Source organism: Panulirus ornatus, chromosome 1, assembly GCF_036320965.1.
Source record: "Panulirus ornatus isolate Po-2019 chromosome 1, ASM3632096v1, whole genome shotgun sequence".
Taxonomy (NCBI): domain Eukaryota; kingdom Metazoa; phylum Arthropoda; class Malacostraca; order Decapoda; family Palinuridae; genus Panulirus; species Panulirus ornatus.
This window is the reverse complement of record NC_092224.1, coordinates 57,311,928-57,335,936: the sequence shown is the minus strand read 5'-3', so window position 1 is coordinate 57,335,936 and position 24,009 is coordinate 57,311,928. Positions and strand designations below refer to the sequence as shown.

The 24,009-nt window shown below is 41.2% G+C and overlaps 1 protein-coding gene across 2 annotated transcripts in view; it reads left to right on the top strand.

Moving 5' to 3' along the window:
* The window catches only part of Ptp99A (Protein tyrosine phosphatase 99A), a 1,440,930-nt gene that overhangs the window by 1,348,979 nt on the left and 67,942 nt on the right, over positions 1 to 24,009 (top strand). For both annotated transcript variants that reach the window (XM_071662728.1, XM_071662717.1), the window contains 3 exons: positions 13,358 to 13,524; positions 13,800 to 13,929; positions 22,329 to 22,496. In XM_071662728.1, coding sequence (XP_071518829.1) covers positions 13,358 to 13,524; positions 13,800 to 13,929; positions 22,329 to 22,496 — 465 coding nt within the window. The remainder of the gene's footprint in view (positions 1 to 13,357; positions 13,525 to 13,799; positions 13,930 to 22,328; positions 22,497 to 24,009) is intronic.

Genomic DNA, 24,009 nt, shown 5'->3' with positions numbered 1-24,009 from the left:
TTCTCCAGATCCATAAATGCTACATACAAATCCATTTGCTTTTCTAAGTATTTCTCACATACATTCTTCAAAGCAAACACCTGATCCACACATCCTCTACCACTTCTGAAACCACACTGCTCTTCCCTAATCTGATGCTCTGTACATGCCTTCACCGTCTCAGTCAATACCCCCCTATATAATTTACCAGGAATACTCAACAAACTTATACCTCTGTATATTATTTTCCCTGGGGATAGGGGAGAAAGAATGCTTTCCACGTATTCCCTGCGTGTCGTAGAAGGCGACTAAAAGGGAAGGGAGCAGGGGGCTGGAAATCCTCCCCTCTCAGTTTTTTTTAATTTTCCAAAAGAAGGAACAGAGAAGGGGGCCAGGTGAGGATATTCCCTCAAAGGTCCAGTCCTCTGTTCTTAACGCTACCTTGCTAACACGGGAAATGGCGAATAGTATGAAAAAAAAATATATATATTTATTTCTTTTGTCTGTTTCCTTGCGCTACCTCGCAAACATGGGAGTCTCCTGCGTTAGCGAGGTAGCGCAAGGAAACAGACGAAAGAATGGCCCAGCCCACCCACATACACATGTATATACATACACGTCCACACATGCAAATATACATACCTATACATCTCAATGTACATATATACATACACACACAGACATATACATATATACAAATGTACATAATTCATACTGTCTGCCTTTATTCATTCCCATCGCCACACACAGAATAACAGCCCCCTCCCCCCTCATGTGTGCGAAGTAGTTTTAGGAAAAGACAACAAAGGCCCCATTTGTTCACACTCAGTCTCTAGCTGTCATGTAATAATGCACCGAAACCACAGCTCCCTTTCCACATCGAGGCCCCACACAACTTTCCATGGTTTACCCCAGACACTTCACATGCCCCAGTTCAATCCATTGACAGCACGTCGACCCCAGTATACCACATCGTTCCAATTTACTCTATTCCTTGCATGCCTTTCACCCTCCTGCATGTTCAGGCCCCGATCACTCAAAATCTTTTTCACTCCATCTTTCCACCTCCAATTTGGTCTCCCACTTCTCCTTGTTCCCTCCACCTCTGACACATATATCCTCTTGGTCAATCTTTCCTCACCCATTCTCTCCATGTGACCAAACCATTTAAAACACCCTCTTCTGCTCTCTCAACCACACTCTTTTTATTTCCACACATCTCTCTTACCCTTACATTACTTACTCGATCAAACCACCTCACACCACATATTATCCTCAAACATCTCATTTCCAGCACATCCACCCTCCTGCGCACAACTCTATCCATAGCCCATACCTCGCAACCATACAACATTGTTGGAACCACTATTCCTTCAAACATACCCATTTTTGCTTTCCGAGATAATGTTCTCAACTTCCAAACATTCTTCAAGGCTCCCAGAATTTTCGCCCCCTCCCCCACCCTATGATTCACTTCCGCTTCCATGGTTCCATCCGCTGCCAGATCCACTCCCAGATATCTAAAACACTTTACTTCTTCCAGTTTTTCTCCATTCAAACTTACCTCCCAATTGACTTGATGCTCAACCCTACTGTACCTAATAACCTTGCTCTTATTCACATTTACTCTTAACTTTCTTCTTTCACACACTTTACCAAACTCAGTCACCAGCTTCTGCAGTTTCTCACATGAATCAGCCACCAGCACTGTATCATCAGCGAACAACAACTGACTCACTTCTCAAGCTCTCTCATCCACACCAGACTGCATACTTGCCCCTCTTTCCAAAACTCTTGCATTCACCTCCCTAACAACCCCATCATAAACAAATTAAACAACCATGGAGACATCACACACCCCTGCCACAAACCTACATTCACTGAGAACCATTCACTTTCCTCTCTTCCTATATGTACACATGCCTTACATCCTCGATAAAAACTTTTCACTGCTTCTAACAACTTGCCTCCCACACCATATATTCGTAATACCTTCCACAGAGCATCTCTATCAACTCTATCATATGCTTTCTCCAGATCCATAAATGCTACATACAAATCCATTTGCTTTTCTAAGTATTTCTCACATACATTCTTCAAAGCAAACACCTGATCCACACATCCTCTACCACTTCTGAAACCACACTGCTCTTCCCCAATCTGATGCTCTGTACATGCCTTCACCCGTCTCAGTCAATACCCTCCCTATATAATTTACCAGGAATACTCAACAAACTTATACCTCTGTATATTATTTTCCCTGGGGATAGGGGAGAAAGAATGCTTTCCACGTATTCCCTGTGTGTCGTAGAAGGCGACTAAAAGGGAAGGGAGCAGGGGGCTGGAAATCCTCCCCTCTCAGTTTTTTTTAATTTTCCAAAAGAAGGAACAGAGAAGGGGGCCAGGTGAGGATATTCCCTCAAAGGTCCAGTCCTCTGTTCTTAACGCTACCTTGCTAACACGGGAAATGGCGAATAGTATGAAAAAAATATATATATATTTATTTCTTTTGTCTGTTTCCTTGCGCTACCTCGCAAACATGGGAGTCTCCTGCGTTAGCGAGGTAGCGCAAGGAAACAGACGAAAGAATGGCCCAACCCACCCACATACACATGTATATACATACACGTCCACACATGCAAATATACATACCTATACATCTCAATGTACATATATACATACACACACAGACATATACATATATACAAATGTACATAATTCATACTGTCTGCCTTTATTTATTCCCATCGCCACACACAGAATAACAGCCCCCTCCCCCCTCATGTGTGCGAAGTAGTGTTAGGAAAAGACAACAAAGGCCCCATTTGTTCACACTCAGTCTCTAGCTGTCATGTAATAATGCACCGAAACCACAGCTCCCTTTCCACATCGAGGCCCCACACAACTTTCCATGGTTTACCCCAGACACTTCACATGCCCCAGTTCAATCCATTGACAGCACGTCGACCCCAGTATACCACATCGTTCCAATTTACTCTATTCCTTGCACGCCTTTCACCCTCCTGCATGTTCAGGCCCCGATCACTCAAAATCTTTTTCACTCCATCTTTCCACCTCCAATTTGGTCTCCCACTTCTCCTCGTTCCCTCCACCTCTGACACATATATCCTCTTGGTCAATCTTTCCTCACCCATTCTCTCCATGTGACCAAACCATTTTAAAACACCCTCTTCTGCTCTCTCAACCACACTCTTTTTATTTCCACACATCTCTCTTACCCTTACATTACTTACTCGATCAAACCACCTCACACCACATATTATCCTCAAACATCTCATTTCCAGCACATCCACCCTCCTGCGCACAACTCTATCCATAGCCCATACCTCGCAACCATACAACATTGTTGGAACCACTATTCCTTCAAACATACCCATTTTTGCTTTCCGAGATAATGTTCTCAACTTCCAAACATTCTTCAAGGCTCCCAGAATTTTCGCCCCCTCCCCCACCCTATGATTCACTTCCGCTTCCATGGTTCCATCCGCTGCCAGATCCACTCCCAGATATCTAAAACACTTTACTTCTTCCAGTTTTTCTCCATTCAAACTTACCTCCCAATTGACTTGATGCTCAACCCTACTGTACCTAATAACCTTGCTCTTATTCACATTTACTCTTAACTTTCTTCTTTCACACACTTTACCAAACTCAGTCACCAGCTTCTGCAGTTTCTCACATGAATCAGCCACCAGCACTGTATCATCAGCGAACAACAACTGACTCACTTCTCAAGCTCTCTCATCCACACCAGACTGCATACTTGCCCCTCTTTCCAAAACTCTTGCATTCACCTCCCTAACAACCCCATAAACAAATTAAACAACCATGGAGACATCACACACCCCTGCCACAAACCTACATTCCACTGAGAACCATTCACTTTCCTCTCTTCCTATATGTACACATGCCTTACATCCTCGATAAAAACTTTTCACTGCTTCTAACAACTTGCCTCCCACACCATATATTCGTAATACCTTCCACAGAGCATCTCTATCAACTCTATCATATGCTTTCTCCAGATCCATAAATGCTACATACAAATCCAATTGCTTTTCTAAGTATTTCTCACATACATTCTTCAAAGCAAACACCTGATCCACACATCCTCTACCACTTCTGAAACCACACTGCTCTTCCCCAATCTGATGCTCTGTACATGCCTTCACCCTCTCAGTCAGTACCCTCCTATATAATTTACCAGGAATACTCAACAAACTTATACCTCTGTAATTTGAGCACTCACTCTTATCCCCTTTGCCTTTGTACAATGGCACTATGCAAGCATTCCGCAAATCTTCAGGCACCTCACCATGAATCATACATACATTAAATAACCTTATCAACCAGTCAACAATACAGTCACCCCCTTTTTTAATAAATACACTGCAGCACCATCCAAACCTGCTGCCTTGCCGGCTTTCATCTTCTGCAAAGCTTTTACTACCTCTTTTCTATTTACCGAATCATTTTCCCTAACCCTCTCACTTTGCACACCACCTCGACCAAAACACCCTATATCTGCCACTCTTATCATCAAACACATTCAACAAACCTTCAAAATACTCACTCCATCTCCTTCTCACATCACCACTACTTGTTATCACCTCCTCATTAGCCCCCTTCCCTGAAGTTCCCATTTGCTCCCTTGTCTTACGCACTTTATTTACCTCCTTCCAAAACATCTTTTTATTGTCCCTAAAATTTAATGATACTCTCTCACCCCAACTCTCATTTGCCCTCTTTTTCACCACTTGCACCTTTCTCTTGACCTCCTGCCTCTTTCTTTTATACATCTCCCATTCATTTGCATTTTTTCCCTGCAAAAATCGTCCAAATGCCTCTCTCTTCTCTTTCACTAATAGTCTTACTTCTTCATCTCTTTCACTAATAGTCTTACTTCTTCATCCCACCACTCACTACCCTTTCTAATCAACCCATCTCCCACGCTTCTCATGCCACAAGCATCTTTTGCGCAAGCCATCACTGCTTCCCTAAATACATCCCATTCCTCCCCCACTCCCCTTACGTCCTTTGTTCTCACCTTTTTCCATTCTGTACTCAGTCTCTCCTGGTACTTCCTCACACAAGTCTCCTTCCCAAACTCACTTACTCTCACCACTCTCTTCACCCCTACATTCTCTCTTCTTTTCTGAAACCCCCTACAAATCTTCACCTTCGCCTCCACAAGATAATGATCAGACATCCCTCCAGTTGCACCTCTCAGCACATTAACATCCAAAAGTCTCTCTTTCGCGCTCCTATCAATTAACACGTAATCCAATAACGCTTTCTGGCCATCTCTCCTACTTACATACGTATTCTTATGTATATCTCGCTTTTTAAACCAGGTATTCCCAATCACCAGTCCTTTTTCAGCACATAAATCTACAAGCTCTTCACCATTTCCATTTACAACACTGAACACCCCATGTATACCAATTATTCCCTCAGCTGCCACATTACTCACCTTTGCATTCAAATTACCCATCACTATAACCCGGTCTTGTGCATCAAAACCACTCACACACTCATTCAGCTGCTCCCAAAACACTTGCCTCTCATGATCTTTCTTCTCATGCCCAGGTGCATATGCACCAATAATCACCCATCTCTCTCCATCAACTTTCAGTTTTACCCATATCAATCTAGAATTTACTTTCTTACACTCCATCACGTACTCCCACAACTCCTGTTTCAGGAGTAGTGCTACTCCTTCCCTTGCTTTTGTCCTCTCACTAACCCCTGACTTTACTCCCAAGACATTCCCAAACCACTCTTCCCCTTTACCCTTGAGCTTCGTTTCACTCAGAACCAAAATGTCCAGGTTCCTTTCCTCAAACATAGTACCTACCTCTCCTTTTTTCTCATCTTGGTTACATCCACACACATTTAGACACCCCAGTCTGAGTCTTCGAGGAGGATGAGCACTCCCCGCGTGACTCCTTCTTCTGTTTCCCCTTTTAGAAAGTCAAAATACAAGGAGGGGAGGGTTTCTGGCCCCCCACTCCCGTCCCCTTTAGTTGCCTTCTATGACATGCGAGGAATGTGTGGGAAGTACTCTTTCTCCCCTATCCTCAAGGATATATACATATATATATATATATACATATATGGACTCAAGGAATAGAGTGAATTGGAACGATGTGCTATACCGGGGTCATCATGCTGTCAATGGATTGAACCAGGGCACGTGAAGCATCTGGGGTAAACCGTGGAAAGTTTTGTGGGGCCTGGATGTGGAAAGGGAGCCATGGTTTCGGTGCATTACACATGACAGCTAGAGACTGAGTGTGAACGAATGTGGCCTTTGTTGTCATTTCCTGGCGCTACCTCGCATGTCCGCAGAGGGAAGGGGGGTGTCATTTCATGTGTTGCCGGATGGCAGCAGGAATGGATGAAGGCAGCATGTGTGAATGTGTACATGTGTATATATATATATATATATATATATATATATATATATATATATATATATATATATATATATTTTTTTTTTTTTTTTTTTTTTTTTTATACTTTGTCGCTGTCTCCCGCGTTTGCGAGGTAGCGCAAGGAAACAGACGAAAGAAATGGCCCAACCCCCCCCCCATACACATGTACATACACACGTCCACACACGCAAATATACATACCTACACAGCTTTCCATGGTTTACCCCAGACGCTTCACATGCCTTGCTTCAATCCACTGACAGCACGTCAACCCCGGTATACCACATGAATCCAATTCACTCTATTTCTTGCCCTCCTTTCACCCTCCTGCATGTTCAGGCCCCGATCACACAAAATCTTTTTCACTCCATCTTTCCACCTCCAATTTGGTCTCCCTCTTCTCCTCGTTCCCTCCACCTCCGACACATATATCCTCTTGGTCAATCTCTCCTCACTCATTCTCTCCATGTGCCCAAACCATTTCAAAACACCCTCTTCTGCTCTCTCAACCACGCTCTTTTTATTTCCACACATCTCTCTTACCCTTACGTTACTTACTCGATCAAACCACCTCACACCACACATTGTCCTCAAACATCTCATTTCCAGCACATCCATCCTCCTGCGCACATCTCTATCCATAGCCCACGCCTCGCAACCATACAACATTGTTGGAACTACTATTCCCTCAAACATACCCATTTTTGCTTTCCGAGATAATGTTCTCGACTTCCACACATTTTTCAAGGCTCCCAAAATTTTCGCCCCCTCCCCCACCCTATGATCCACTTCCGCTTCCATGGTTCCATCCGCTGACAGATCCACTCCCAGATATCTAAAACACTTCACTTCCTCCAGTTTTTCTCCATTCAAACTCACCTCCCAATTGACTTGACCCTCACCCCTACTGTACCTAATAACCTTGCTCTTATTCACATTTACTCTCAACTTTCTTCTTCCACACACTTTACCAAACTCAGTCACCAGCTTCTGCAGTTTCTCACATGAATCAGCCACCAGCGCTGTATCATCAGCGAACAACAACTGACTCACTGTGTATATATATGAATGTATACATTGAAATGTACAGGTATGCATATGTGCGTGTACAGGTATGCATATGTGCGTGTGTGAGTATTTATGTATATACATGAGTATGTAGGTGGGGTGGGCCATTCTTTCATCTGTTTCCTTGAGCTACCTTGCTAATGCGGGATACAGCATCAAAGTATAATAATAATAATAAAGAATATATATATATGTGGTGTGAGGTGGTTTGATCAGGTAAGAAATGAAAGGATAAGAGAGATGTGTTGTAATAAAAAGGGCGTGGTTGAGAGAGCAGAAGAGGGTTTATTGAAATGGTTTGGTCATCTGGAGAGAATGAATGAGGAAAGGTTGACAAAGAGGATATATGTGTCAGAGGTGGAGGGAACGAGAAGTGAGAGACCAAATTGGAGGTGGAAGGATGGAGTGAAAAAGGTTTTGAGCGATCAGAGCCTGAACATACAGGAGGGTGAAAGGCGTGCAAGGAATACAGTGAATTGAAACGATGTGGTATACTGTGGTTGACTTGCTATCAATGATCAGTGAGAGTTGTTTAGTAAACAGAGAAGAGGTAATGAAAGCTTTGCAAAAGATGAAAGCTGGCATGATGGCATGTTTGGATGGTATTGCAGTGGAATTTATTAAAAAAGGGGTGACTGTGTTGTTGACTGGTTGGTGAGGATATTCACTGTATGTTTGGTTCATGGTGAAGTGCCTGAGGATTGGTGGAATGCATGCATAGTGCCATTGTACAAAGGCAAAGGGGATAAAGGTGAGTGTTCAAAGTACAGACAGAGTTATAAGTTTGCTGAGTATTCCTGGGAAATTATATAGGAGGGTATTGCTTGAGAAGGTAAAGGCATGTGCAGAGCATCAGACTGGGGAAGAGCAGTGTGATTTCAGAAGTGGTAGAAGATGTGTGGATCAGGTGTTTGCTTTGAAAAATATATGAGAAATACTTCGAAAAACAGATGATTTGTTTGTAGCATTCATGGATCTGGAGAAGGCTTATGATAGAGTTGATAGAGGTGCTGTGTGGAAGGTATTAAGAGTATATGGTGTGGGAAGTAAGTTTCTAGGAGCAGTAAAAAGTTTTTATTGAGGATGTAAGACATGTGTACAAGTAGGAAGAGAGGAAAGTGATTGGTTCCCAGTGAATGTAGGTTTGCGGCGAGGTGCATGATGTCTCCATGGTTGTTTGATTTGTTTATGGATGGGGTTGTTAGGGGGATGAATGCAAGAGTTTTGGAGAGAGGGCCAAGTATGCAGTCTGTTGTGGATGAGAGGGCTTGGGATGTGGGTCAGTTGTTGTTCCTTGATGATACAGCACTGGTGGCTGATTTGGATGAGAAACTGCAAAAGTTGGTGACTGAGTTTGGTAAAGTGTGTGAAAGAAGAAAGCTGAGAGTAAATGTAAATAGGAGCAAGGTTATTAGGTTCAATAGGGTTGAGGGACAAGTCAATTGGGAGGTAAGTTTGAATGGAGAAAAATTGGAGGAAGTGAAGTGTTTTAGATATCTGGGAGTGGATTTAGCAGCAGATGGAACCAGAAGTCAGTCACAAGGTGGGGGAGGGGGTAAAGGTTCTGGGAGCGATGAAGAATGTGTGGAAGGCGCAGAAAGAATACTTTCCAGGTATTCCCTGTTTGTTGTAGAAGGTGACTAAAAGCAGAGGGAGCGGGGGTCTGGAAATCCTCCCCTCTCGTTTTCAATTATCCAAAAGAAGGAACAGAGAAGGGGGCCAAGTGAGGATTTCCCTCAAAGGCTCAGTCCTCTGTTCTTAACACTATCTCACTAATGTGGGAAATGACGAATAGTATGAAAAAAAAATGTGTCTGTGTCTGTGTGTGTGTGTGTGTGTGTGGTGCATTAGATGAAATTCCTGAATTACTGTTCAAGATATCACTGGAGAGAGGCAAAGTGCCCAGGAAATGTCAGAGGACAAATATCATACCTATACATAAGAAAGGAGGCTGGGAATAGGCATTAAGCCATGGACTTGTCTCACTGACAAGCATTTTTTTTTTTTTTTGTAAAGTTCTGGAAGAGAATATTAGAAAGCAAGTGGATGACTTTCCATGTAGGAAGAATTTGCTAAGTGGGAGATAACTTGGTTTTAGCGAAAGAAGGTCATGTATCGCTAAAATCTTAGAGTTGTATGAGAGAGGGAGTTCGTTCCTGAACATAAGAAGGGTTGAGTGGTTTGTCTGTATCTGGATTGTCTGAAAGCATTTGACACTGTACCATATTTATGGGAGGCGTTTTATGCTGAATCACTGGACAGGAATAAGGGGGAAACTTTTTTGGGTAGGTCATTTCAGTGGGAGGGCACAAAAGACATGTGTTAGAGGAACCCACTCCAAATGAGTTGAGGAGACGGACAGAATGCTACAGGATTCAGATCTGGGACCGTTATTCTTCTTGCTCTATATTAATGACTTGCATGAATGTTTGTAGATGATGCAAAATTATTGAGGAAGTGAAAAGCAAGGAGGATTGCATCAATTTATTTGGAGATCTTAAACATGGGAAATGAAATTCAACCTGAGTAAATGTAAAATAATGAGGAGAGAACAGAGCAAAAGGTGGCCCAAATATGATTATCTAGCAGGAAATAAGCTTAGGATCCTCTATGTGGGACTTGGGATTCAACATTGTCCCAAACCTGTTATCAAAGTGCAATATTACAGTTGTTTAGGAGACAAACTGTCAGCTAGCAAATATTTAGATAGCTTTCAGATTTATGGGTAAGGAAATATCTACTAAGCTCTTACTATCCTATACAAGGTCAAAACTAGAACATGCTTCTCAGGTTTGGTCATTATACCTAAAGAAGCACAAAGAACTCACAGAGAAGGTCCAGAGGAGGGCAACAAAGATGGTACCAGAATTAAGAGAGCTAAGTCATTGAGAAAGGCTAGTGGTTTTGAATTTATCTGTCTTGGAAGAGAGAAGAGTGAGGGATGACCTGACCACAACCCTTAAGATTTTAAGACATCAACAATGTGTACAGTGAACAGCTAGAGACTAAGTGTGAATGAATGTGGCCTTTGTTGTCTTTTCTTAGCGTTACCTCGTGTACATGCGGAGGGAGGAGGTTGTCATTTCATGTGTGGCGGGGTGACAACGGGAATGAGTAAAGGCAGCCCAAGAGATGGGAACCCATTAGTGTTAAAGATGCCTCTCATCCTCTTGCATGTTCAGTCCCCAGTCACTCAAAACCTTTTTCACTCCATCCTTCTATCTCCAGTTTGGTTTTCCCTCTTCTTGTTCCCTTCACTTTTGATGCATATATCCCCTTTTGTCAACCTTTCCTTACACATTTTTCTCCATATGTCCCTATCATTTCAGCTCACAAATGGGGAATTACAAATAGATTATTACTTTCCTGAGATTGATCCATGGTGTGGATGGATAGTACACATCCCACTTAAATATTCTTTTATTCTTTTATCTTGTGGTTGTTAGTGAAATAGTTAATATTTTTGCTTGGGCTAAGTCACTCAAACCTTTTTAACTCCAACCTTCTATCTCCAGTTTGGTTTTCCCTCTTTCCTTTTTCCCTTCACCTTTGACACATATATCCCCTTTGTCAACCTTTCCTTACTCATCCTATATGTGCCTATCATTTCAGCACACAAATGGGTAATTACAAATAGATTATTACTTTCCTGAGATTGATCCATGGTGTGGATGGCTGGTACACATCTTACTTAAATATTCTTTTATTCTTCTATCCTGTGGTTGTTAGTGAAACAGTTAGTAACTTTGCTTGGGGTAAAGCACCACTGGTAAGACAGGGTTAGGTAACCCATAACTTATTATTTGGGTCAAGAATCCCCATAGGTTTCCATATCTTGGGGTATGGCCATCACTTACAGGCCTGATTAGATTGCCAGTGCGTAAGTATTTAGAAGTTATTCATTTATGGGTATTACAGTATTTTATTTATAAGAGCAAGGTTATTAGGTACAGTAGGGTTGAGGGACAAGTCAATAGGGAGGTAAGTTTGAATGGAGAAAAACTGGAGGAAGTGAAGTGTTTTAGATATCTGGGGGTGGATTTGGCAGCAGATGGAACCATGGAAGCGGAAGTGAGTCACAGGGTGGGGGAGGGGGCGAAAGTTCTGGGAGCGTTGAAAAATGTGTGGAAGGTAAGAACCTTATCTTGGAAAGCAAAAATGCGTATGTTTGAAGGAATAGTGGTTCCAACAATGTTATATGGTTTCGAGGCATGGGCTATAGATAGAGTTGTGCGGAGGAGGGTGGATGTGTTGGAAATGAGATGTTTGAAGACAATGTGTGGTATGATGTGGTTTGATCGAGTAAGTAATGAAAGGGTAAGAGAGAGGTGTGGTAATAGAAAGTGTGGTTGAGAGAGCAGAAGAGGGTGTTTTGAAATGGTTTGGACACATGGAGAGAATAAGTGAGGAAAGATTGAGAAAGAGGATGTATGTGTCAGAGGTGGAGGGAATGAGGAGAAGTGGGAGACCAAATTGGAGGTGGAAAGATGGAGTGAAAAAGATTTTTAGCGATCGGGGGTATGAACATGCAGGAGGGTGAAAGGCGTGCAAGGAATAGAGTGAATTGGAACGATGTGGTATACCGGGGTCGACGTGCTGTCAGTGGATTGAGCCAGGGCACGTGAAGCATCTGGGGTAAACCATGGAAAGTTTTGTGGGGCTTAGATGTGGAAAGGGAGCTGTGGTTTCGGTGCATTATACATGACAGCTAGAGACTGAGCATGAACGAATGTGGCCTTTGTTGTCTTTTCCTAGCACTACCTCGTGTACATGTGGGGAGAGGGGGTTGTCATTTCATGTGACGGGGTGGCGACGGGAATGAATAAAGGCAATAAGTATGAATTATGTACATGTGTATATATGTTTATGTCTGTGTATGTTATCCCTGGGGATAGGGGAGAAAGAATACTTCCCACGTATTCCCTGCGTGTTGTAGAAGGCGACTAAGAGGGGAGGGAGCGGGGGGCTGGAAATCCTCCCCTCTCATTATTTTTTTTTAATTTTCCAAAAGAAGGAACAGAGAAGGGGGCCAGGTGAGGATATTCCCTCAAAGGCCCAGTTCTCTGTTCTTAACACTACCTCGCTAACGCGGGAAATGGCGAATAGTTTGAAAGAAAGAAAAGTCTGTGTATGTATAGATATGTATATGTTGAAATGTATAGGTATGTATATGTGTGCATGTGTGGACATGTATTTATATACATGTGTATGAGGGTGGGTTGGGCCATTCTTTCGTCTGTTTCCTTGCGCTACCTCACTAATGCGGGAGACGGCGATAAAGTATAATAAATGGATAAATAAATAATTTATTTATGGTTACCCAGGACCAACATCTACAAAAGAGTCTTGACGGTTCCCAAACCCTTTCTAAAGGCTCCTACAACCCAAGGCTGCAATGCTTCCAATAGCAGGAAGTGTAGACTCCTTTGGAATGTACTCTTAGTAATATAACATTGCCAAAGGTGATTTTTCATTCACAGTGTAACCTGGAGCTGGTGGAGAATGGGAGCACCTGATTATTGCATTAACAGTGCTGTATAGTTACCTAAACTGAAATATAATGAATAGATTCAATTTTCAGCTCATTCTTAAATAACAAGGTTTTATTTCACCTGTGATGTATTTGCATGATATAAGGCATTTGACCTGAGGAAGTTTGTGATAATTCAGCCAGTGGTCCTATTTCTGTGTCTGTATAAGAAAGGATGTGGGTTTGAATACAATCTAAAACGAAAACAATAACCGATCTTTGTGGCTATTTTAGTTTTATTTTTTCTTTTTAGAACTAATAGTTAACAGTCATACAAGAGAGTAATATTTCATAACTATGTCTCTGGAATCTATTCTTTCAGGTGAAATGTAAGAAATCAGGTGGAGGTGAGCGCATGATATACCAATACCATTACACCAATTGGCCTGATCATGGCACCCCAGACCATCCTCTCCCAGTACTGTCGTTTGTGCGCAAATCTGCTGCAGCTAACCCAGACGATGCAGGCCCCATAATAGTCCACTGCAGGTATGCTTCCAATTAACAATATTGAAATTTTTTTAAAAGTAGAAGTATGCAAGTACTAAAGTTACCATGAAAACATATAGATATATGTTCAAATATAAGAATTTAAACAGGCATGCTTAAGCGATATATGATATGATAACTGCAAAGTTATGTATTGCCTTAAAAATCTGAATGAGAGATTCTTTAGTTGCCTCCCAACATATTCATAGGTTGTAAGGAATCATCATTTGGCAAATTCATATGGATTTAAAATGACATTGTTACTCTCTTTTCAGTGCTGGTGTGGGAAGAACTGGCACTTATATTGTGCTAGATGCTATGCTGCAGCAGATCCGAGCTAAGGGTCGCCTCAACATCTGGGGTTTTCTTAAACACATTCGCACTCAGCGAAATTTCCTAGTACAGGTTCGTGAGCATTTTATATCTTTGCCTTTATAATAATCATTGATGTAGATTAACTGTTTTATCTATATATTTGGTCATGAGTGTTTACCATAAGTGTGCTTATGCAGATTGTATATTTAATGAGGGTTTAATTTTATGTGAATCAGTATATTTGGAATTGTCTATGATTATGGTTACCCTGATAAGTCCTGTGTTGATAATGGTAGTCATAGTGAGTCCAAGAAATTTCTGTATTAGGTTGAAGAATTTCAAGTGAAGCATTCTAATATTATTTCAGTGATTTAGTAGCAAGCCTTTTTTATTGTGATCCTTAACTTTCAAATTGCAAGGATATGACTGCAAGAAAATTGAGCCATACACCTTTGCCTTGACTGTTTTAAAGTCGGGAGCTGATAAAAAATTTGCGTTTATGTATATACATTCAGATAATGCAACATTAGTTGTTGTCTTTAGGGCTGTGAATAGGGTGTTTTATAGATTTGATATGTTGACATTCATTATTTGATGTGCCAGTATTCCTTGACTCTTCCATATCTTAAAGTGTGTATACTGTAAATATTCAGAATCAGATTAGGGAGTAAATAAATGTTTTCAAAATCCTTAAAACTGTAGATCCAATTATTTTTTCAGACTTGTTTTTGTGTCCCGCATTAGCAAGGTAGCAACAGGAACATACAAAGAAAAGGCTTCATTCATTTGCTTCCATTCTCTGGCAGTCATGCATAATGCACTGAAACCCCAGCCCCCTATCCAGAACCAGTCTTCACAGACTTTTCGATGGTTTCCCTTAGCTATTTCATATGTCTCCATTTCTATTTCATTAGCAAACAACAACTGACTTACTCCCAGACTGCATACCTGCTCGTCTCATGGAGAGAGGAGCAGGTGTGACATGACGCTGGTTGCAGATTCAAGTGAGAAACCTCAGAAGCTGGAATTTGAGTTTGGGAGAATTAGTGAAAGAGAAATTTGAGAGTAAATGTGAGTAAAACCAAGGTTATTAGGTTTAGCAGTGGAGAGAGACTGGTAAGCTGGAGTGTAAGTTTGAATGGAGAGAACCTTGAGGAAGTAGAGTGTTGTAGATAATTGGGAGTTGAAATGGCAGCAAGAGAAACATTGGAACCTTAAGTGAGCCGTAGGGTGGGTGACTGCACCTAGGTTTTCAGCACTTTGAGGAGTATGTGAAACGAGAGGTCATTATTGTTGTTGGTAGGGCAAAAATTGGTGTTTGACGGCTCTAGATGAGAAAGCACAGAAGAGGGAGAATGTCTTGAAAATGAAATGGTGTGTAAGGAGGGTTGATAGGATAAGAAATGATATGGTAAGAGAAAGGTGTGGAAATGAGTACAGTTGAGTGAGCTGAACAGGCTGTACAGAAGTGGTTTAGACGTATGGAGAGGATGAGTGACAAGTGATTGACAGAGAGGGTTTATATGTCAGAAATGAGGAAGGGGGGATGAGGAGGAGGGGTAGGCCAAACTGGAAATGGAAAGATGGAGTGGAAGAGGTTTTAAGTGCTTGGGGCCTGAACACACAGGAGGGTGAAAGAAGTGCACAGGGTAGTGTGACTTGGAGTAATGTGGTATAAAGGAGTTGACATGCTACGACTAGACTGAACCAGACCATAGGAAGTGTTTAGGGGAAACAGAAAGATTGGTTGGTGCTGGTTTTGGTAGGGAGCTGTGATTATAGTTCATTATTCATGACTACAAGAAAATGAATATTAGAAAATGAGGCTGTTTCCATATCTGTTCCTACCTCACTAACATGGGAAATGGCAAAGAAGTACGATAACTTTATGATTTTTATTTGTTTAGCTTCACATGAAATATATATGATTGGGTAATCAAACACCAGCCCCGAGGAGAAATAAAAAGCTTACCTATGCATTACATCTCAATAGTTAAATTCACCCATCCCTCTCCCTCAGTGATAATAACACTGACAAAACAACATACACAGAATAATGACTACAAGCACCAAACAACTCCTTTGTCACTCCAGTCCTAGACTTGTTTACTTTCCCTGAGGCATATATAAGTTACTTTCTGTTGTCTGCATTCTGGACTCTACTAGTTTGTATAACACTATAATATATATATTTTTTTTTTTTTTTTTTTTTTTTTATACTTTGTCGCTGTCTCCCGCGTTTGCGAGGTAGCGCAAGGAAACAGACGAAAGAAATGGCCCAACCCCCCCCCCCATACACATGTACATACACACGTCCACACACGCAAATATACATACCTACACAGCTTTCCATGGTTTACCCCAGACGCTTCACATGCCTTGCTTCAATCCACTGACAGCACGTCAACCCCTGTATACCACATGACTCCAATTCACTCTATTTCTTGCCCTCCTTTCACCCTCCTGCATGTTCAGGCCCCGATCACACAAAATCTTTTTCACTCCATCTTTCCACCTCCAATTTGGTCTCCCTCTTCTCCTCGTTCCCTCCACCTCCGACACATATATCCTCTTGGTCAATCTCTCCTCACTCATTCTCTCCATGTGCCCAAACCATTTCAAAACACCCTCTTCTGCTCTCTCAACCACGCTCTTTTTATTTCCACACATCTCTCTTACCCTTACGTTACTTACTCGATCAAACCACCTCACACCACACATTGTCCTCAAACATCTCATTTCCAGCACATCCATCCTCCTGCGCACATCTCTATCCATAGCCCACGCCTCGCAACCATACAGCATTGTTGGAACCACTATTCCCTCAAACATACCCATTTTTGCTTTCCGAGATAATGTTCTCGACTTCCACACATTTTTCAAGGCTCCCAAAATTTTCGCCCCCTCCCCCACCCTATGATCCACTTCCGCTTCCATGGTTCCATCCGCTGACAGATCCACTCCCAGATATCTAAAACACTTCACTTCCTCCAGTTTTTCTCCATTCAAACTCACCTCCCAATTGACTTGACCCTCACCCCTACTGTACCTAATAACCTTGCTCTTATTCACATTTACTCTCAACTTTCTTCTTCCACACACTTTACCAAACTCAGTCATCAGCTTCTGCAGTTTCTCACATGAATCAGCCACCAGCGCTGTATCATCAGCGAACAACAATTGACTCACTTCCCAAGCTCTCTCATCCCCAACAGACTTCATACTTGCCCCTCTTTCCAGGACTCTTGCATTTACCTCCCTTACAACCCCATCCATAAACAAATTAAACAACCATGGAGACATCACACACCCCTGCCGCAAACCTACATTCACTGAGAACCAATCACTTTCCTCTCTTCCTACACGTACACATGCCTTACATCCTCGATAAAAACTTTTCACTGCTTCTAACAACTTGCCTCCCACACCATATATTCTTAATACCTTCCACAGAGCATCTCTATCAACTCTATCATATGCCTTCTCCAGATCCATAAATGCTACATACAAATCCATTTGCTTTTCTAAGTATTTCTCACATACATTCTTCAAAGCAAACACCTGATCCACACATCCTCTACCACTTCTGAAACCGCACTGCTCTTCCCCAATCTGATGCTCTGTACATGCCTTCACCCTCTCAATCAATACCCTCCCATATAATTTACCAGGAATACTCAACAAACTTATACCTCTGTAATTTGAGCACTCACTCTTATCCCCTTTGCCTTTGTACAATGGCACTATGCACGCATTCCGCCAATCCTCAGGCACCTCACCATGAGTCATACATACATTAAATAACCTTACCAACCAGTCAACAATACAGTCACCCCCTTTCTTAATAAATTCCACTGCAATACCATCCAAACCTGCTGCCTTGCCGGCTTTCATCTTCCGCAAAGCTTTTACTACCTCTTCTCTGTTTACCAAATCATTTTCCCTAACCCTCTCACTTTGCACACCACCTCGACCAAAACACCCTATATCTGCCACTCTGTCATCAGACACATTCAACAAACCTTCAAAATACTCATTCCATCTCCTTCTCACATCACCGCTACTTGTTATCACCTCCCCATTTACGCCCTTCACTGAAGTTCCCATTTGCTCCCTTGTCTTACGCACCCTATTTACCTCCTTCCAGAACATCTTTTTATTCTCCCTAAAATTTACTGATAGTCTCTCACCCCAACTCTCATTTGCCCTTTTTTTCACCTCTTGCACCTTTCTCTTGACCTCCTGTCTCTTTCTTTTATACTTCTCCCACTCAATTGCATTTTTTCCCTGCAAAAATCGTCCAAATGCCTCTCTCTTCTCTTTCACTAATACTCTTACTTCTTCATCCCACCACTCACTACCCTTTCTAAACAGCCCACCTCCCACTCTTCTCATGCCGCAAGCATCTTTTGCGCAATCCATCACTGATTCCCTAAATACATCCCATTCCTCCCCGACTCCCCTTACTTCCATTGTTCTCACCTTTTTCCATTCTGTACACAGTCTCTCCTGGTACTTCCCCACACAGGTCTCCTTCCCAAGCTCACTTACTCTCACCACCTTCTTCACCCCAACATTCACTCCTCTTTTCTGAAAACCCATACTAATCTTCACCTTAGCCTCCACAAGATAATGATCAGACATCCCTCCAGTTGCACCTCTCAGCACATTAACATCCAAAAGTCTCTCTTTCGCACGCCTGTCAATTAACACGTAATCCAATAACGCTCTCTGGCCATCTCTCCTACTTACATAAGTATACTTATGTATATCTCGCTTTTTAAACCAGGTATTCCCAATCATCAGTCCTTTTTCAGCACATAAATCTACAAGCTCTTCACCATTTCCATTTACAACACTGAACACCCCATGCATACCAATTATTCCCTCAACTGCCACATTACTCACCTTTGCATTCAAATCACCCATCACTATAACCCGGTCTCGTGCATCAAAACCGCTAACACACTCATTTAGCTGCTCCCAAAACACTTGCCTCTCATGATCTTTCTTCTCATGCCCAGGTGCATATGCACCAATAATCACCCACCTCTCTCCATCAACTTTCAATTTTACCCATATTAATCGAGAATTTACTTTCTTACATTCTATCACATACTCCCACAACTCCTGTTTCAGGAGTATTGCTACTCCTTCCCTTGCTCTTGTCCTCTCACTAACCCCTGACTTCACTCCCCAGACATTTCCAAACCACTCTTCCCCTTTACCCTTGAGCTTCGTTTCACTCAGAGCCAAAACATCCAGGTTCCTTTCCTCAAACATACTACCTATCTCTCCTTTTTTCACATCTTGGTTACATCCACACACATTTAGGCACCCCACTCTGAGCCTTCGAGGAGGGTGATCACTCCCCGCGTGACTCCTTCTTCTGTTTCCCATTTTAGAAAGTTAATACAAGGAGGGGAGGATATATATATATATATATATATATATATATATATATATATATATATATATATATATATATATATATATATATATCAGCTCTGCATATTACAAGACTCATAACCAAAATGCAGTAAACTGAACATTTACTTCTCACTTGTCATGCATTCACTTTACAGATGTATAAATAAGACCACTTCACTACTTGACCTGTTTTTCTGCTTAGTGGACATAGCCAACTTCCTGTGTGCTGTGGAAACCCCAAATATAATGTTTACCTGTAAATCAGTCTGAAATTTTTCACTTATATGTCCTTAGGAAAGACAGGTTTTTGGCTCATCAGCAATAAAAGGATACACTATCCCCCAGCCATTCTTGGTTGCCCAGGTCCAATTCTTGGGGATGGGGGACTAAGAATACTTCCCATGTATTTGTAGAAGGCGACTAAAAGGGGAGGGAGCGGGTGGCTGGAAATCCTCCCCTCTTATTTTTTTTTATTTTCCAAAAGAAGAAACAGAGAAGGGGGCCAGGTGAGGATATTCTCTCTAAGGCCCAGTCCTCTGTTCTTAACACTACCTTGCTAACGCGGGGAAATGGCGAATAATTTAAAAAAAAAGAAATGTATATTTATTTATTATATTTTGTCGCTGTCTCCCACATTAGTGAGGTAGTGCAAGGAAACAGATGAAAGAACGGCTCAACCCACCCACATACACATGTATGTATATAAATGCCCACACGTGCACATATACATACCTATACATTTCATGTATACATACTTATACATACACAGACATATACATATATACACATGTACATATTCATACATGCTGCCTTCATCCATTCCCACCAGGAGGTAAATGCAAGAGTCTTGGAGAGAAGGGTGAGCAAGCAGTCTGTAAGGGACAAGGGGGCCTAGGAAGTGAGTTGTTGTTTGCTGATGATACAGCTCTGGTGGTGGGTTTGTGTGAGTAAGTGCAGTTGATGACTAAGTTTGGATGATTATGTGAAAGGAGAAAATTGAGAGTAAGTGTGAATAAAAGCAAGGTTATTAGGTTTAGCAGGGTTGAGGGATAGGTTAGTGATTTTGCCTTGGAGAAAACTTGGAGAAAGTGAAGTGTTTTGAATACTTAGGATTGAACATGGCAGCGAATGGAACCATGTGAGCAGGAAAAGGTTCTGGGAGTGCTGAAGAATGTGTGGAAAGAGAAAATGTTATCCAGGAGGGCAAAAATAGGTATGTTTGAAGGTATAGCTGCCCTAACAATATTTTATGGTTGTGAAGTGTGTTTGCAGGAGAGTGGATGTGTTGGAAATATAATGTTTGAGGATAATATGTATATGTGGCCTGAGGTGGTTTGATTAAGTAATGAAAGGGTAAGAGAGATATGTGTTAATGAAAAGTGTGTGATCGAGAGAGCTGAAGGGGATGTGTTGCAATGGTATGGACATATGGCAAGAATGAGTGAGGAAAGGTTGACAAACAGTTTATATATGTCAGAAGCAGAGAGAACAAGGAGAACAAAGACCAGATTGGAGATGCAAGAATGGAATGAAAAAGATTTCAAGTGATCGGGGCCTGAACATGCAGGAGGATGAAAGGCATGCAAGGGATAGAGGGAACTGGAATGATGTGGTGTACTGGGGTCGACATGCTGTCAGTGGTTTGAACCAGCGCGTGTGAATCACCTGGGTTAAAGCATTGAAGGGTCTGTGGGGCTTGGTTGTGGATAGAGAGCTATAGTTTCAGTGCATTACACATGACAGCTGGATGTGTTCTTAGCACTACCAAGCTAATGTGGGAAACAGCAGTCATGTATAAAAAAAAAAAAAAAGGTATAGGTTTAAGCTAAAATCACTGGGTGCTACTAGTGCATCACTGGGGTAAAAAAGTAGCTGTCATACTTCAGAGTCGTACTTCAGACTCATGCAGTAATTAAAATAATCACCATTACTTGAAAACAATTTGAATTGGTAACAGAGCAATCATACTCTTTACAAAGTAGTCTGCAGTAAATTTTGGTTGCTTAAGATAATCACATTGCAGATAATTATATATTTTCAGTAGTTTGCTACAGCTCCACAGATCTTTCCATGGTTTCTACTGCTGCTTCACATTCCCTGGTTCAGTCCATTGACTGCACATTGACCCTTATATACCACATGTTCAATCCCCAATCACTCAATATTTTTTTCACCTAATCCTTCCATTACCAGTTTGGTCTCCCATTCTCCATATCCCCTCCACTTCTGCCACATATTTCCTCCTTTTCAACCCCTCCTTACTTGTTCTCTTTAAGTGTCCAAACCATTTCAGCACACCCTCTTCAGCTCTCTCTTTTTATTACCACACTTTCCTTTTACCTTCTTAAGTACAGTGATGATGAGAGTGAGTAGGAAACACTTGTGAGAACAGGAGGCAGGGCCCCATAAAGAACAACAGAATCAGAGTTGAGTTGTATTGTGTTTGTGTGATCAGTGCGTTTCACTTTGATGGTCATTTGTTTTGGGATGTTAATTCATAAGAACAGAATAACTATGATATTTTTTTATCAGATGATTGGATTAGATGAAATATCTTGCTGTTTTTTGCACTTTGGGACATAGTTTAGTAAAACCATTGTGCACTGAAAAGGTTAGTTGCAGGAATACAAAGAGAGAGACGGCATTTTGATGGAGTGGTAAACAAAATTACATGAGTACAAGTGTGAAATAGACACATAAAGATGACAAATTAATGGACTATATTAGATGGAGGTATATGGGAATAGAGAGAGAGGAAGAAGGTAATAGGAACATTCAAAATAAGGGAATGAATGCACATGAAGTTGTTTTATTGGAGGAATCAATGAAAGTGTAATGGTTACTTTGTACAGTTATGTTTCTGCATAACCCACCCTGTTTTATGATGTAATTGAAATATAGAGTATATTATGTTATTGAAATATGAAAGTTTTCAAGCTTTTATTTTTTTCTAACATACTGTATAATGGTTGTAAGTGTAGCAAGAGGTATAGAAGCTACTATAAAAACTCTATTATGAATTTGATCTAATCAAGTGTTTGTCATTCTTTTTCATTTAGACAGAGGAACAGTATATCTTTATACATGATGCTCTGTTGGAGGCCATCCAGAGTGGAGATACAAATATTCCACGGGCAGGGCTTAGTCGGTATATACGAATGCTACAAGCTCAAGGAGGTTCCCAGGAGAAACCACAGCCTTGGTATCTTCTGAGTCATCAGTTTAAGGTTTGTTACATTTCTCTGTTACTTTGGTACATCATACAAAGAATACCTCTTTGATTATATATTTATGCATATAGAAAGAATGTTTCACAAGTGTAGAATCCCATTCTCAATCTTGCTTTTTCTGCTATATGTTATAATGAAATTTTAATGCTTTCTTGTTTTGTTCAGTATTTTCTTTGCCTGTACATGAAAAGCATTTCATTACATTTTTCTTATGGTTCCTGCTCTGTTTTTTGCATTGTCCTGTGGTTGATCAGCTCCCATTTAGTCATTGGTATGTCTTTTCATCTTTTTATCATCAGTGCCACCTCCCACCTTGCAGCCCTTCGTTCTTTCCTGTTGATACCCAACTAACTTGTAAGCTATCTCACTTATTTTCTGCCTTCCTTTTTATCCTGCAGTTCTCGTATCTCTCTTATATGACAATCTTCAGCCATCTCCATATCTGTGTTTATAAGCCATCATATCTCGGTATTCTACTTGTGTATATCTATAACTTTACTCGTAACATTACTTCTACAAGGAATACCAAGGAATTCAAACAGCAACAGACCATTGGATCCTTTCGAAACTGTTTGTGATTGTGGAATATATTGGAAACTCTCAGATTAGTGTGGTAAAAGCTAGAGGCATACATATAATTCTAAGAGAATAATCTGCAAAGATGGCAGTTCAGCTATCAGCAAGAGTATGGGATGGTGTTACAGGGCATGGATGGAATGGATCAAGAATAGTATGGTGAAAGGAAAGAAAAGATTGGGATTGTAAAGTATGCATGACTATGTGTATATGCACCTATGAATATGAAGTCTGTATGGGATAAGTATGAAATGAAGCTTTTCTGGAGGAATTTGAATGACTGTATGAACAGTGTTGAGAATGAGAGAAATGTAGCCATATTGGGTGATATGAATGCAAAAGTGGGATGTGATGAAATTGGTGGTGAGATAGTTGGTAAATGGGGAGTGCCTGGAGTAAATGAGAATGGAATCTATCTCATGGAAATTTGTTCTGAGAGGGGTCTGTTCCTTGGAAATACCTTTTTTCAGCACAATATGATCCTCAGATATACATGGATAAGGAATGATGAAAGAGGAGAGCAAAAGCTTTGATTAACTATGTGGTAGTAGACGGAAGATTGAGAAAGGCTGTGCTGGATGTGCTGGATTCTCTGGAGACTTGACCATATTGCGGTTCTTAGAATGAGGATCAGGGAGAAGTGGAGGTATGGTGTAAGGAAAAATGGAGAGATAAAAGTGTTGGCTAGCAAAAAGATAAATGTGGAAAAATACAGAGAGGAGTATGAAAGGAAGGTAAGTGAAACCCTAGATGGAAGTGCAGTGAATATAGGAATGCAGTCATGTGTGAGTGAGGTGTTTAAAATGTTTAGAGAAACACTCTTAAAGGTTGTAGAATCAGTTGTTGGATGCAAGTTAGTGAGAGACACAGGAATAAAAAGAGCAGTGTATGATGGACAGAAGAGATTAGAAATGCCGTGGAAGAGAAGAAAAAG